Source organism: Schistocerca nitens, chromosome 5, assembly GCF_023898315.1.
Source record: "Schistocerca nitens isolate TAMUIC-IGC-003100 chromosome 5, iqSchNite1.1, whole genome shotgun sequence".
NCBI lineage: Eukaryota > Metazoa > Arthropoda > Insecta > Orthoptera > Acrididae > Schistocerca > Schistocerca nitens.
Genome location: NC_064618.1, coordinates 481,335,072 through 481,352,976, shown reverse-complemented (window position 1 = coordinate 481,352,976; position 17,905 = coordinate 481,335,072). Strand labels below are relative to the sequence as shown.

General features: G+C 39.8%; 1 protein-coding gene across 1 annotated transcript in view; it reads right to left on the bottom strand.

Moving 5' to 3' along the window:
- LOC126259790 (DNA polymerase epsilon catalytic subunit 1) overlaps window positions 1-17,905 on the bottom strand; it is a 331,065-nt gene that overhangs the window by 196,221 nt on the left and 116,939 nt on the right. Inside the window, exons 17-18 of the mRNA XM_049956798.1 lie at window positions 15,532-15,715; window positions 6,677-6,823 (exon numbers count right to left, since the gene is read on the bottom strand). Coding sequence (XP_049812755.1) covers window positions 6,677-6,823; window positions 15,532-15,715 — 331 coding nt within the window. The remainder of the gene's footprint in view (window positions 1-6,676; window positions 6,824-15,531; window positions 15,716-17,905) is intronic.

Genomic DNA, 17,905 nt, shown 5'->3' with positions numbered 1-17,905 from the left:
GGGGGGAAGAAATGAAAGAGGAAGCCGCCTTGTAGAATTTTGCACAGAGCATGACTTAATCATAGCTAACACTTGGTTCAAGAATCATACAAGAAGGTTGTATAACTGGAAGAATCCTGGAGATACTAAAAGGTATCAGATAGATTATATAATGGTAAGACAGAGATTTAGGAACCAGGTTTTAAATTGTAAGTCATTTCCAGGGGCAGATGTGGATTCTGACCACAATCTATTGGTTATGAACTGCAGATTGAAACTGAAGAAACTACAAAAAGGTGGGAATTTAAGGAGATGGGACCTGGATAAACTGAAAGAACGAGAGGTTATAGAGAGTTTCAGGGAGAGCGTAAGGGAACAATTGACAGGAATGGGGGAAAGAAATACAGTAGAAGAAGAATGGGTAGCTCTGAGGGATGAAGTAGAGACGGCAGCAGACGATCAAGTAGGTAAAAAGACGAGGGCTAATAGAAATCCTTTGGTAACAGAAGAAATATTGAATTTAATTGATGAAAGGAGAAAATATAAAAATGCAGTAAATGAAGGAGGCAAAAAGGAATACAAACGTCTCAAAAATGAGATCGACAGGAAGTACAAAATGGCTAAGCAGGGATGGCTAGAGGACAAATGTAAGGATGTAGAGGCTTATCTCACTAGGGGGTAAGATAGATACTGCCTACAGGAAAATTAAAGTGACCTTTGGAGAGAAGACAACCACATGTGTGAATATCAAGAGCTCAGATGGAAATCCAGTTCTAAGCAAAGAAGGGAAAGCAGAAGGGTGGAAGGAGTATATAGAGGGTTTATACAAGGGCAGTGTGCTTGAGGACAATATTATGGAAATGGAAGAGGATGTAGATGAAGACGAAATGGGAGATAAGATACTGCGTGAAGAGTTTGACAGAGCACTGAAAGACCTGAGTCGAAACAAGGCCCGGGGAGTAGACAACATTCCATTAGAACTACTGATGGCCTTGGGAGAGCCAGTCATGACAAAACTCTACCATCTGGTGAGCAAGATGTATGAGACAGGTGAAATACCCTCAGACGTCAAGAAGAATATAATAATTCCAATTCCAAAGAAAGCAGGTGTTGACAAATGTGAAAATTACCGAACTATCAGTTTAATAAGTCATGGCTGCAAATACTAATGCGGATTCTTTACAGACGAATGGAAAAACTAGTAGAAGCCGACCTCGGGGGAGATCTGTTTGGATTCCGTAGAAATGTTGGGACATGTGAGGCAATACTGACCTTACGACTTATCTTAGAAGAAAGATTAAGAAAAGGCAAACCTACGTTTCTAGCATTTGTAGACTTAGAGAAAGCTTTTGACAAAGTTTAACTGGAATACTCTCTTTCAAATTCTGAAGGTGGCAGGGGTAAAATACAGGGAGCGAAAGGCTATTTACAATTTGTACAGAAACCAGATGGCAGTTATAAGAGTCGAGGGGCATGAAAGGGAAGCAGTGGTTGGGAAAGGAGTGAGACAGGGTTGTAGCCTCTCCCCGATGTTATTCAATCTGTATATCGAGCAAGCAGTAAAGGAAACAAAAGAAAAATTCGGAGTAGGTATTAAAATTCATGGAGAAGAAGTAAAAACTTTGAGGTTCGCCGATGACATTGTAATTCTGTCAGACACAGCAAAGGACTTGGAACAGCAGTTGAACGGAATGGACAGTGTCTTGAAAGGAGGATATAAGATGAACATCAACAAAAGCAAAACGAGGATAATGGAATGTAGTCAAATTAAATCGGGTGATGCTGAGGGAATTAGATTAGGAAATGAGACACTTAAAGTAGTAAAGGAGTTTTGCTATTTAGGGAGTAAAATAACTGATGATGGTCGAAGTAGAGAGGATATAAAAAGTAGACTGGCAATGGCAAGGAAATCTTTTCTGAAGAAGAGAAATTTGTTAACGTCGAGTATAGATTTAAGTGTCAGGAAGTCGTTTCTGAAAGTATTTCTATGGAGTGTAGCCATGTATGGAAGTGAAACATGGACGATAACTAGTTTGGACAACTTAGAATAGAAGCTCTCGAAATGTGGTGCTACAGAAGAATGCTGAATATAAGGTGGGTAGATCACGTAACTAATGAGGAGGTATTGAATAGGATTGGGGAGAAGAGAAGTATGTGGCACAACGTGACTAGAAGAAGAGATCGGTTGGTAGGACATGTTTTGAGGCATCAAGGGATCTCAAATTTAGCATTGGAGGAGAGCGTGGAGGGTAAAAATCGTAGAGGGAGACCAAGAGATGAATACACTAAGCAGATTCAGAAGGCTGTAGGTTGCAGTAGGTACTGGGAGATTAAGAAGCTTGCACAGGATAGAGAAGCATGGAGAGCTGCATCAAACCAGTCTCAGGACTGAAGACCACAACAACAACATGTAATGTTACAAGTATTTGCTAAAATGTGAAATATTGAAAAGTTTCTTGAAGTTATATAAATTATACTTTATTATAATGTAATAAGATGAAACTTGGATGGTGGTTAGAAATAAAGCAGCTACAATGACTCCAGTGGTGGGTATGCGATCGAGTTTATAAGTAAGCATGCTCAGCAGAGGACGAGGTCTCTGGAGGTGGGTCCTTGTTTTGGTAGGTTGTCATTTGGGTGGCGAGTGCGCCATGAATTCAACAAATTTCAGACCATGATCTTGTGAACTTTGAGATATGGTTAACAAGAGGACTTGCGTAGATTTTCAGACTTTCGATGTTGATGTGATTTAATTAGTTCAAATATATTGTGCTGTAAATAGTCGCAATTTTTGGTGAATATTACTACTAAGAAATCGGGTTGTTGTTGTTGTTGTTGTGGTCTTCAGTCCTGAGACTAGTTTGATGCAGCTCTCCATGCTACTCTATCCTGTGCAAGCTTCTTAATCTCCCAGTACCTACTGCAACCTACATCCTTCTGAATCTGCTTAGTGTATTCATCTCTTGGTCTCCCTCTATGATTTTTACCCTCCACGCTGCCCTCCAATGCTAAATTTGTGATCCCTAGATGCCTCAAAGCATGTCCTACCAACCGATCCCTTCTTCTAGTCAAGTTGTTCCACAAACTTCTCTTCCCCCCAATCCTATTCAATACCTCCTCATTAGTTACGTGATCTACCCACCTTATATTCAGCATTCTTCTGTAGCACCGCATTTCGAGAGCTTCTATTCTAAGTTGTCCAAACTAGTTATCGTCCATGTTTCACTTCCATACATGGCTACACTCCATAGAAATACTTTCAGAAACGACTTCCTGACACTTAAATCTATACTCGACGTTAACAAATTTCTCTTCTTCAGAAAAGATTTCCTTGCCATTGCCAGTCTACTTTTTATATCCTCTCTACTTCGACCATCATCAGTTATTTTACTCCCTAAATAGCAAAACTCCTTTACTACTTTAAGTGTCTCATTTCCTAATCTAATTCCCTCAGCATCACCCGATTTAATTTGACTACATTCCATTATCCTCGTTTTGCTTTTGTTGATGTTCATCTTACATCCTCCTTTCAAGACACTGTCCATTCCGTTCAACTGCTCTTCCAAGTCCTTTGCTGTGTCTGACAGAATTACAATGTCATCGGCGAACCTTAAAGTTTTTACTTCTTCTCCACGAATTTTAATACCTACTCCGAATTTTTCTTTTGTTTCCTTTACTGCTTGCTCAATATACAGATTGAATAACATCGGGGAGAGGCTACAATCCTGTCTCACTACTTCCCCAACCACTGCTTCCCTTTCATGCCCCTCGACTCTTATAACCGCCATCTGGTTTCTGTACAAATTGTAAATAGCCTTTCGCTCCATGTATTTTACCCCTGCCACCTTCAGAATTTGAAAGAGAGTATTCCAGTTAAACTTTGTCAAAAGCTTTCTCTAAGTCGACAAATGCTAGAAACGTAGGTTTGCCTTTTCTTAATCTTTCTTCTAAGATAAGTCGTAAGGTTAGTATTGCCTCACATGTTCCAACATTTCTACGGAATCCAAACTGATCTTCCCCAAGGTCCGCTTCTACCAGTTTTTCCATTCGTCTGTAAAGAATTCGCATTAGTATTTTGCAGCTGTGACTTATTAAACTGATAGTTCGGTAATTTTCACATCTGCCAACACCTGCTTTCTTTGGGATTGGAATTATTATATTCTTCTTGAAGTCTGAGTGTATTTCACCTGTCTCATACATCTTGCTCACCAGATGGTAGAGTTTTGTCAGGACTGGCTCTCCCAAGGCCGTCAATAGTTCTAATGGAATGTTGTCTACTCCCAGGGCCGTGTTTCGACTCAGGTCTTTCAGTGCTCTGTCAAACTCTTCACGCAGTATCTTATCTCCCATTTCATCTTCATCTACATCCTCTTCCATTTCCATAATATTGTCCTCAAGTACATCGCCCTTGTATAAACCCTCTATATACTCCTTCCACCTTTCTGCCTTCCCCTCTTTGCTTAGAACTGGGTTTCCATCTGAGCTCTTGATATTCATACATGTGGTTCTCTTCTCTCCAAAGGTCACTTTAATTTTCCTGTAGGCAGTATCTATCTTACCCCCTAGTGAGATAAGCCTCTACATCCTTACATTTGTCCTCTAGCCATCCCTGCTTAGCCATTTTGCACTTCCTGTCGATCTCATTTTTGAGACGTTTGTATTCCTTTTTGCCTCCTTCATTTACTGCATTTTTATATTTTCTCCTTTCATCAATAAAATTCAATATTTCTTCTGTTACCCAAGGATTTCTATCAGCCCTCGTCTTTTTACCTACTTGATCGTCTGCTGCTTTCACTACTTCATCCCTCAGAGCTACCCATTCTTCTTCTACTGTATTTCTTTCCCCCATTCCTGTCAATTGTTCCCTTACGCTCTCCCTGAAACTCTCTATAACCTCTCGTTCTTTCAGTTTATCCAGGTCCCATCTCCTTAAATTCCCACCTTTTTGTAGTTTCTTCAGTTTCAATCTGCAGTTCATAACCAATAGATTGTGGTCAGAATCCACATCTGCCCCTGGAAATGACTTACAATTTAAAACCTGGTTCCTAAATCTCTGTCTTACCATTATATAATCTATCTGATACCTTTTAGTATCTCCAGGATTCTTCCAGGTATACAACCTTCTTTTATGATTCTTGAACCAAGTGTTAGCTATGATTAAGTTATGCTCTGTGCAAAATTCTACAAGGCGGCTTCCTCTTTCATTTCTTCCCCCCAATCCATATTCACCTACTATGTTTCCTTCTCTCCCTTTTCCTACTGACGAATTCCAGTCACCCATGACTATTAAATTTTCGTCCCCCTTCACTACCTGAATAAGTTCTTTTATCTCGTCATACATTTCATCAATTTCTTCATCATCTGCAGAACTAGTTGGCATATAAACTTGTACTACTGTAGTAGGCATGGGCTTTGTGTCTATCTTGGCCACAATAATGTGTTCACTATGCTGTTTGTAGTAGCTAACCCGCACTCCTATTTTTTTATTCATTATTAAACCTACTCCTGCATTACCTCTATTTGATTTTGTATTTATAACCCTGTAATCACCTGACCAAAAGTCTTGTTCCTCCTGCCACCAAACTTCACTAATTCCCACTATATCTAACTTTAACCTATCCATTTCCCTCTTTAAATTTTCTAACCTACCTGCCCGATTAAGGGATCTGACATTCCACACTCCAATCCGTAGAACGCCAGTTTTCTTTCTCCTGATAACGACGTCCTCTTGAGTAGTCCCCTCCCGGAGATCCGAATGGGGGACTATTTTACCTCCAGAATATTTTACCCAAGAGGACGCCATCATCATTTAATCATACAGTAAAGCTGCATGTCCTCAGGAAATATTACGGCTGTAGTTTCCCCTTGCTTTCAGCCATTCGCAGTACCAGCACAGCAATGCTGTTTTGGTTAATGTTACAAGGCCAGATCAGTCAATCATCCAGACTGTTGCCCCTGCAACTACTGAAAGGGCTGCTGCCCCTCTTCAGGAACCACATGTTTGTCTGGCCTCTCAACAGATACCCCTCCGTTGTGGTTGCACCTACGGTACGGCCATCTGTATCGCTGAGGCATGCAAGCCTCCCCACCAACGGCAAGGTCCATGGTTCATGGGGGGGAAGAAATCGGGAGTGCTGCTAAAACTATCTGTTAATATGTACGAGGCCACCATTCAGAAATTTCTGTTCATAGAAGTGTAAATAAAGATATTATACTTCAGTGGACATTTTATCATTCACTAACTTGTCTCTCTACCTACACAAGTAACATGATTTCTGCACATTGTGGAGTGCCGGTGTGTAGTTCACCCCTTTTGATCGAGCCATGTGATCTGTTAATGGCTGCACATTGCCCTTACTCACTGGGATGTGCAACACAGAAACTCAACTGTAGCAAGTAGCAGACACCTGGGAGTAACATTGTACACATTGGAATAATTGATCTTTTGCTTCCATTACAACTGATATTTAAAAAATATGTGCGCATTCATGGTTGTATTCTTAGTGTGAAGCTACATAAATAATTATTTTCACTAGAAACTACAGCATGTTCTTTTAAGTCTATGTGTAAGTCAAACTGATTTGAATGCACTAGCATTAATGAACTACAGTACAATATGTGTATAAAAAAAACATAACATTACAAAAGAGAGGTAGAAAATTAAATATAACAAAAAAATTAGAACTTTACTCATTACCTCTGTGTTTGAGTGTTCTTCTTGAACATCCTTTGGCTTCTTTACAAATATTTCATTTATTCTCCGTTGTTTCAGAACATCATTTTTTTCCATCATTCTTTTGTGCAGCCAATCGGGGTGCCGAACACGTGGAACAGGATTTGATACCTGTGAAATGAGAAATTATTGATTTCACACGCACTGCCATTGCTAATAAGAAGCTCACATTCAATGAAACTTTATAACCACTATACAAGCGACTAAGTTAAGAAACCAGATGGGAGGAAAGTGGGGAAAGGGTGGGGGGTCAACAGCAACTATCAGCATTTGATACATCCTGAAAGCACAACAAGGTTAGCTACATTACATTCAGAACACAAAGGGCACCTGAAGGCAGAAAACACAGGTTACTATTTCCTTACACAAGGAACAAATTTACACAGGTAATTATATTTATGGGTATACTCCCATCATAACAGGCTGGTGTCACCTGGAAGGCACATAGCAGGGATCATCAAGTTACATTGTTGGCCATGCAGACATCTTGCATCTTGCACCTTGTGAAAAGTAGCAGGACTCCAATACATAAGTAAAAATGGTGAAAACTGTATGCTGTTGTGCAGCACACTGTTTTTAAGATTTGTGTTGGGTTTAATATGAAGACAAAAATGAATAATTGAGACACTTATTACATTAACAAAGGTGCCAGTACTGAAGACTCTTCAGTCAATGAAACCTGTGGAAGACTACTTACAAGCTGTGAAACGAATATGGACACAGTAATTTTAATATTGGAAGCTAAAGCAAAAATGAGTGGCTACACAGATAGTAACTTAAGTAAGAGATAGAATGTAGTTCAGTGGAATGCATGAGGTTAAATGGTAAGGTTAAGAGTGAGTTTGACAGATTAGAAGTTAAGAAATGAATATTACATATCGAAAGAAAGTAATGTGAATGAGTATGTGAGACTATAAACATAGAAACAATTGAAATGTATGTTGTTACAGGTCAAAATCCTTCAGTTTTACAAGTAAAACATATTTGTTTGATGAGGTTTCGGGATTGCAGCCGGGTCACGTTGACTTCTTGCCATATTTTGGCTGGCAAACGTCCAGCCATCTTCAGGTGAGTCTCCGTCACTGGAGACTGCGAGTTCCTGGTGTCAGCTTTATAGCAAAAAATTGGTGCGAAAACACATGCGCATTGTCAGCCATCACAGGAGTGTCCTCTATCGAAATCTGCGATCTCTGGAAATAACTATTCTATCTGTGGCACGCAGATGCATGCGTAAAGGTGAAAACTACATGTCGGTCCTCTGTCGGAATGCGCGCTTGTGTCACAAAAACAGACATCAGGTGTTGCCAGACATGTCCTTATGAATAAACTGTCTTCTTTCAGAAGAAATTAGAGAGATCACCGGGTCCCAAGCCTTGTCCAGTTGAAAACCCCCATCACTATTTGTAAGATTTTGTGCTAGGCGTATCTCCACAGATTCTTTAATTACTGAATCCCAAAAAGTTTTCGCTGTGGGCCAAGATTTTCATGGCAGAAAAATCCATAGCATGTCCTGTGGTAATACAATGTTTAGCCACGGCCGATTTACTGGGCTGTGAAAGGCGAGTGTGGTGTTCATGTTCAACATGTACTGTGTGTGTCATCTGACCGATGTAAGCTTTGCCACACTGGCAAGGGATTCTGTAGATCCCGGTCTTCTGCAGACCCAGATCATCCTTTACTGAAACGAGAAGGGCACTAATCTTTGCCAGTGGCTGTAACATTACTTTAACTTGATGTTTCCTTAGGATCCTGCCTACTTTTGATGAAAGAATGCCGACGTATGGAAGGAACGCCGTGGACTTGAACAACTCCTTATCTTCTTGATGTTGTGGCTGGTCACGTTTCTTCCTTCTTAGCGCTGTTCTAATCTAATGTGGAGAGTAACCATTACCTCTGAACACCAACTCTAGATGTTCCAGCTCCTCTGTAAGGCTATCTCCATCAGAAACAACACGAGCCCGGTGCACTACTGTTCTAAGGACGCCAGTAGTTTGTGAAGGGTGATGGCAACTCGACACTTGCAGGTAAAGGTCTGTATGTGTAGGCTTACAGTAGACAGAATGCCCTAATGACCCATCCACTCTCCTAGTAACCAAAAATGGCAAGCAACCATCCTTCTCTATTTCCATCATAAAGTGGATGTTCTTGTGGACTGCACTAAGATGTTGCAAGAAACACGACAGTTCTTCTTCACCATGGGCCACACTACACAAGTGTTATCTACATATCACCAGAAGATTCTCAGTTTAAGTTCTGCCGAATCAAGTGCCCTTTCCTCAAAGTCTTCCACAAAAAAGCTTGCCACCAAAGGCGAGAGAGGACTGCCCGTGGCAACACTGTCAGTCTGCTCAAAATATTCATTGTTAAATAAAAAGTAGGTTGAGGAGAGGACACGATGGAAAAGTGCTGTTATATCGGACGTGAATTTATTGCCCATGATCAACAAAGAGTCCATAGGAGGCACCTTAGTGAAAATTGAGATGACATCGTGGAACCTCTTTTTTATGGATCTTCAGAAGACCATATAACCTGGGTGGCACAGAACTATGAGGTCTTAGTCTTTTCACCACTTCTTGCATAACAGAAGAAGAATTCAGCACTGCTAATGTTTTCCTTTCCACTTTTGCTGTGGAGTCTTTGTCAATCTTCCGATACATTGGTTCACTCAGCAAGTTGTAAATCTTCTGATTATAAACCTCACGTGGCAACAGCACTGTGGCGTTTCCCTTATCTGTGTGAGGATCTTCTTGTAGCTTTCGTAGTGCAGCCCTTTCCATGGCAGAAATGTGCCATCATCAGATGGCTAATATTTATAGTTACACAGATGTTTTGATGAACATGATGTTGTCTGCTCCACACTGCACAAGAATATTTCGGTATTTGGTGCCACTTTATCAGTTATTTCATTAATAAAAATACGGTAAAGCGCTTTTTCTCCTGACAATTTCTGAGATCTCAAGAGTAATTAAAGACATAAGTTGACAATAAAATGCATGGACTTCCATACTTCTAAATGTGTCAGCAAATATCTTAAGTACTACCATCAACAACTTCTGTAAAGATTGTTTTTAGATGGAGAACGCAAGCCAAATGGCATACGTGTTTCATTAACACAACTGATGTTATTTTATTTCAATAAAACGAAACACATTTTGTGACAAAAATACGCATTTCGTTGGAGTTGCAAGATAGATTTAAAATACCTTCACTGATTTCAGAAATAACCTCAGAAAAAAGTAAGCCTCTTGAAAGGAGTACATAAGGCAGGGAAAATTTGTGTAAACCAACACTGTAGGTGGCAGCCAATAAAATGTTGATTTTACTACGTTTGTTATTGTCGGTTATTATCCACTGTGTTATGTCTATTATTTTACAGGTACTGTGTGGTTTTTCTTTTAAGAAATACGTGAGTAAATAGCATACAAACTTCCAGCGACTATTACAATTTTCTTCTTCTTACTGTCCATACTTTCTAATATATGAACTACTTTCAAAGTGCCAAAATGTACTAGAATAAATAAAATATCTATAAACCACCACACTGTACAGTGTAATTGTGGTGAGACAGTCACAATTCCTTAAATCCATCACCCGTGGCCAGTGGTTTGCTGAGGAGCACCTCTGCCCTAGAGCCACTGATAAACCAAACAAATCCACTGCATTACACCACACGCAGACAGACTTGGCCTGTGGGCACATCAATGAGATCAGATCCAATAGGCAGGGCCCACATTAGTGGGAACTGATGGGCTTCAGATTGGCAACCTGGTCCATTAGAGATACCCACAGAAGCAGCCTGCGGTTTTGGCCCATCATGGAAGTCCACTTGTGTGGCCAGTTATTCACAAGTCACAGATAGCATGTTAATGAAATGACACCATGTGATCAATCCGTGCAACAGATAACTTGTTCAAATACACTGATTAATGAGCATAGGTACCAACATGAGATTTTGTGTGTGTGTGTGGGGGGGGGGGGGAGGGGGGAGTGTTGCATCATTCACCAACTACTGTTGTTGTTATTTTGTCAGTACATTTCTCAGTAATTTCTTTGTAATCTAGAGTTCTTTCAAACTGTAGCAGCTTGAGCCATGAATAAGTGAGTTGAAGAGTGGATGCTAATTTGGATTCATCTGTATGTGCAGAAAATTTGAGCTGTACTGAACCAGAGTAAACAAGGTCACTGAGGAGGTTTGCTCTTGGTACTGTGTAACACTACAACAGACTTTTGTTTGGACTGGGATTCCTATTCCACTGATAATTCTTCCCAAGACTAAAGAGTTGATTCTATAATTTTTTACTACTCTCAATAACCAATGCATAAACACAAATGTGTGGGGGAAAATGATACACGACATGTCTTAGAACTCCTATACAATTTTAATAACAATATGGAAAGGACAGTTTACTATTTACCAGACAGAGGAGGCACAGAGTCGCTGAGGGACACAATAAAGTAAACTGCTAAAATATTTAAGCTTTTGGACAAGTCCTTCTTTTGAAATTGAAAACACACACACGCATTCACATATACACAACTCCCAAACACACGGTTACTGTTTCTGAGTGCTGAGGCCTCCTCAATAAGAGATTCACAAAATCATTCACAGCATGCTCCATCATCATTAAGCCTGTATTGCTACCAGAGGTGGTTACACCCCATACTGAGCACATTAACCAATTGCCGGAATGTGTGTGCATATCCGTCAAGTTGGAAAAAACAAACATTTTTGCCTACTGTCATGCATGTTGCGGTTGTTATGTTCTGTATTCTTTGCATTGTTTCTAATTTACTATCATCTGTTTCAATGCAAGATAAATGTCAATTTGCAACATTTCCATCGGTTGCTTTAATTCTGGACACCAGTGTATCACCAATACACACACACACACACACACACACACACACACACACACACACACACACACACACAGGCTGCCCCATTTATCTTGACCACCCTAAATAACTGTTTGTCCAGATGCAAATTACAAAATGTTTCAAGCAAATATTCTTTAGCCATCAGGGGGACATCAATCAGCACGATTGTCTTCATTGTAGCTTTATTTTCTTACAAAGATATGAACAGCAGTATGACCTTTTTAAAAAGGCACCCTATATTTTTTATTCGGTAATTCATTTCCTCTCCTAAAGACCTATTCAACAATGTATCACAGTGTACCATTCACTGAAACACAACATTATTAATTACATAACACAACATTAACTTTATGCCCAGGCTCACAAACTCATCCACTTGCTGGAGTTGTCAGAAAACAAATGAAAAACAAGTACAATGATCCTCCTGTACCACTGCCCAGGAGTAGAACATTCAAAGGTGCTCAAAGTGGTTACACTGGACACCGATATACTGGTGCACTTGTTGAATGAAAGAATTATTTACTGCTTACAGTGTTGCCTGCTGAAGAGAATTACAAGCAATCATGATACGTTCCTGCATGTCCTCTGGAGTTCTTGGAATATTGCGATACACAATGTCTTTAACGCATCCCCAAAGGAAAGAGTCCAGAGGATTTAAATCAGGAGACCTAGCAGGCCAAGTAACTGTTCCTCCTCAATCAATCCATCTGGCAGGATACCTTCAGTTCAGAACACGATGTGCACACAAGTCATTATGTGCTGGACATCCACCGTGTTGATACCACATAGCCATTCTGGTTCTTAACGGCACTTCATCCAGAAGAGGAGGAAGAATTCATCTGAGGAAGTTGGCATACGCTGTGCGAAAAGACTACCATTGATGAAATAAGAGCCAATAATTGTAGTATTAAGCAACCCACACCAGACGTTAACTCTCCATTGATGCTGATGTTCCACCTGTCTAAGCCATCGTGGGTTGTTGCTGGACCAATAATGTATGTTCCTTGTATTTACCTGTCCTTTGTTTGAGAAGGAACATTCATTGGTAAACAGAACATTGGAGAAGTAGTTCCGGTTGGCGAGGATTTGCTGCTGTACCCACTGACAGAACAATACATGATTCTGGAAATCATTCCCATGCAATTCTTGATGTAGGTGTACATGGTAAGGATGGAACCAGTGACGTGTAAGAATACAATGTACACTGGTTTTATGAATGCCAATCTCATGTTCAAGCTGTTGTGTGCTCACATGTGGAGTCATAGCAACGGAAGCAAGAACAGTAACTTCGGCAGCTTTATCTGTGTGAGTGCTACAACAATTGTGTTGTCATGGGTTGAAAGTTCCTGTTTCCTGAAGCGTCTCAACAAGACGAGAAAACATCCGTCGGGACGGTGGGTTCTTGTCAGGATATTGCTCTCTGTACAGTTCCGCAGTCTGCGTAGCATTTCGCCTACCTTCAACAACAACAACAACAATAAAAGAAACATTTTGTTGATGTAGTTAAAGATCTTCGTACGAAAAGTTGCATAAGGTATAGTAATTATTTTGCTCTAAGTTTCTTTCATAAGGAAGGACAACCTTTACTGTATGCCTACTCTACACAACAATATTTAAAAGGACTAAACTACTGTACTAAATGTACCCGTACATAAGAAAACAGTATTGCAATTACTGTTCTGCTAACTTACATTCCCCACAGTTGAGTAGCATTTCTACCTTCTCCTCGCTGGTGTACATTCTACTCACACAACTCTCCAACTGACGATGGTTGACGGAATGATGGGTGTGCATTCTACTTATGTTTACACTTGTCCTCTGTCAACGTCAGCACATGGATGTGTTCCATTACCCCGAGTACCTGCACTAACCGCTGGGAGCATCAACATCAATGTTATGTTATGTAATTGGGTGGGGTTGTTTGGGGGAAGAGACCAAACAGCGAGGTCATCGGTCTCGTCGGATTGGGGAAGGAAGTCGGCCGTGCCCTTTGAAAGGAACCATCACGGCATTTGCCTGGAGAGATTTAGGGAAATCACGGAAAACCTAAATCAGCAAGGCTGGATGTGGGATTGAACTGTCGTCCATGCGAGTCCAGTGTGCTAACCACTGCGCCACCTCACTCGGTATGTTATGTAATTAATAACGTTGTGTTTCAGTGAATGGTACACAGTGATACATTATTGAATAGGTCTTTAGGAGAGGAAATGAATTACCGAATAAAAAGTACAGGGTGCCATTTAAAAAGGTCATACCACTGTTCGTATCTTTGTATTAAAAAAAAAAAAAAAAAAAAAAAAAAAAAAAAAAAAAAAAAAAAAAACAAAGCTACAACGAAGGCAATCATGCTCATGATATCCCCCTGAAGGCTAACACACACACACACACACACACACTCTTGAAGTGGAAACAGCACTGTTTCCACTTCCGGAACTAGTCTTGGTACACTTCCCATTGAACTACACAAAATACCATCTGCAAATTTTCTTTTATATTGTCTACTGTTGCAAATCTTTGTCCTTGTAATATGGTTTTCCAAGTTTGATAATAAAAAATATCTGCAGGGGCCAAGTCTGGAGAGTACGGAGGATGAGGCAACATAGTAATTTTTTGTGCAATAGTCACACACCAAAATGGATGAATGTGCGGGTGTGTTATCATGATGCAAGAGCCATGAGTTGTATTGCCACATTTCAGGCCATTTCCTTCTCACATTTTCTCGCAGGCATTGCAACAAGTCCCGATAGTACCATGAATTAACAGTTTGTCCATATGGCACGAATTCATGATGAACTAATGCTTCAAAGTCAAAGAAAACTATCAGCATGGCTTTGACAATTGACCTGACCTGACGAGCTTTTTATTAGTCTTGGAGAACCTTTCCCGACTCATTGTGATGATTGAACCTTGGTCTCAACATTATAACTGTAAACATACATCTTACCACCAGTTATGATTCTTTTAAGGAACATCTTGTTCTCATTTGTGCAATCCAAAAACTCTTGACAGATTGTGAGGCGAATGTCTTTATAGTCTTGACTCTTGAGCTGTGGGACGAATTTTGGGATAACACGATCCATTCCAAGATGCTGTGTCAGGATTTCACGACATGATCCAACTGAAATGTTACATTCTTCTTCAATATCTCTGACAATCAGTCTTCAATTGGCACATGCAATTTCATCGACATTCCTGACATGAGTGTTGTTGGTAGACATAAAAGGGCATCCTGAACAAGGGTCATCTTTAACTTCCGTCTGGCCATTTTTAAACCATGTGAACCATTCTTAACACCTAGTATGGCTTATGCACTCATCACAGTAGGCTCCCTGCATCATTTGGTGTGTCTCTCCAAAGCTTTTCTTAAGTTTCACACAAAATTTAATGCAGACACATTGCTCTTCTATTCTGCCATCTCGAAATTCGCAAACTGTTTGACACAACATTCTACTCAATACAGCACTGAATAATTACTAACAGGCATAGGACAATGAAACTTCCGGCAGTCACACATTAAAGACAGGTATGTGCAAGGATGTCGACTGCATTTTGCTCAAACACACCATTGGTGCAAAATTATGAATGTTCTGGAATTTTTGAACAGACCCCGTATGAGTACAGTATCAGTGAAACTTTACTTAACCCGTTATGACAGTTCAGCATTATATTTATGAAAATATCTACCCACGTTCATTTGCAAAACAGAGATAGAACATTATGAAGTTAACAAGACTCTGAGATGTCTATTTTTTAACTCAGGATGTGGACGCAGGCTTACAAAGTAACATTATGTATCCCCATGGTAATGATATAAAACTAAGACACAGCTATTTTTAATGTTTATTCAATTCTCGAGATATACCAAGGATGAGAGGATCTATAGGTATTAAATAAATGGTACTTTATATACAATCAGCAATATTATTTGTTTATGTACTCACCCCCTGCATAGCAGCTGGTATGGTAATGATCTTCTGTATCGTCCCTCCAAGCCTTTCAATGTAATAGTCCCAATCCAGTACATCTCTAATATCAACATCATGTATTGAAGAATCCTTAAGCCACTTTCGCAGATAGTGCCTTTTCACACTTGGCTCTGACTGGAAGATAGCCAAAGGTATAGCCCTGATGAAAAATGATATGGTACAGTAATTGATACGCCCAATCAGAAGTAAATTAAATATTTATACAAAACAAAGTTTTTCCATCTATGAGATATGTTACACTGAAGCAGTCAATTGTCAATGTACCAGGCTGTTGTTTACCTCCAATTTGTCAATCATGTCACATATAATGTTAGCTGCAGAGAGTGGAAAACCATGAAAGAATTATCAAAAATAAATGAAACTCAGTGACTGCACCACTTACAGCTCACGAAAGAAATAATAAAACGCAGAGTAATTGAAGTTCAGGCACAAAATAGTAATGTGTCTTTCTGTCATCACATTTTGTGTGTGACCTTGAGAAATAACAATTATAATTGCTCATTTTAAATGCCAAAATTCAGCAGTGTAGTCTATTGGACAAGTGTCATGAGAATCTTGTCAGCCGATGAAACCCTTCATTTGTTCAACTGAATGGGCAGGCATTACAACTGTTTGTCTCCATCTTCACAAATGCGCAAAGGAAAGATAGCCCTTCAAGCTTTGAAGCATTGTGTTTAGAAAAAAAAATTAGGAAATGTGAAAAAAGGTACATTTGGAGTGGATTACTTTACCTAATTTGTCAAATCTGAAGCAAAACTGGGCCTGCTATGGAAAATTAACCCAATTTTGGAGTAAAAAATTAATACCTAGCATACATATGGTTACAATAAAAATGTAGTCCTCTACATGAATTCCAATAATCTTGTTATTCACAGTGAATAATTTAAACATTACGTGAATGGTGGACGAGCAACATTAAGCCAAGCAAATGTGTTAGGTAGTGGTTGCATTAGTGAGAATGCACTGCCTCGTGTCAAGTGAATGGCTTACCAATCTCAACAAAGAAGATGAGAATGCAGCTGGTGCAAAGCATGACACTTGTTAGCCTAATACTTTATGGTAGACATCTCTCTAGCAGATCCATAAGCTCAGCATCGACAATGAAGCCAGAAATGTACAAAATTTCTGTAAAAGTGAGATACTTGTTCAATCTGCTCTCCAATCTCGCCTATAAACTCTGCCTTGAGGGACATCTTTTCTTCTTCAAAGCCAACATACTTGTCACCAACCTGCTATCTAAAACAGAGTGGAAATAGTCAAGACTGTACAATGATAAAATTTGCTTAAGTACCATTCACAAAGCCATCCTAGGACATTACGTTTCCATGTAGTATAGACCTCCTGCAGACTTGAGCAAAAAAGCCCCACTTATTAGCTGATGAGCATGAATTCATGTTAAATAGTTTATGACATTTCTGGTAAAACCACAAATCAATTTTTTTCTCGCACAAGGAATAAATTAAACAGTGGGAATACAACTCGGTACCAGTGTCAATACCCATGATATCAAGGTTCAATTGCAACAGTTGTCAGCTACCTTGCCTAAAGAGAGGATACAACATCTTTTTAAGACATCTTTTCAAACTGAATCAGTCTCTAGGTCAGAATAGATGTAACATTGCACTGATATGTGGGCTTGTACAGCCAAATTCTTTGTAAATTTGACTTCATTTTGTAATCACTGAAATAACATCACTTACACTCTTAACTCTTGAAGTTTCATTTTCTTTCCTCGTCCCCTTTTGGGTGCTTTTTTTTTTGTCAGGAAGTTTATTTCAATGCCAGTTATATCAAATTTACACAATTGATGCCATGTCTAAGAAATCATGATCTCTTCTGCTGGTTTGTTTATTTGTATCAAATTTAACTACATTTCTTTCTGCATCTATGTGTTTTATGAAACATTCTAATTCCTGATTTATGTTTAAAGTCTTTTGCCAAGAAGAAATTTCATATTTGACTCTTTGGGGAGAACAAATTTCATATGTGATGTAGGCTTACCCGACGCAAACTCTTGATGAAGGTGTCTTGGGTCTCCAGCTGGGTGGTAGCATTGACATATCACGACTTTTCGGGAAGTGTCATACTACCCATCTTCTGGCAAAGTGTCGAGATTCACAGAGAGCGGGGTATTTACATGCGTGGTCACCCCCCCCTCCACTAGACCTCGGGAGGCTGTGGTGGACCAGCAGCGTGTGTGCGGTGGTGGGGATAGTGGTCATCCCCAGTGGCCGTGTTCGGTTCTCGGTGTAAGACTTCTGTCTGTGTCCGCTGTGGAGGACATTGATGGGCGTGCTCCTGACAGACTGCCGCTATTGCAGAGTTCCAT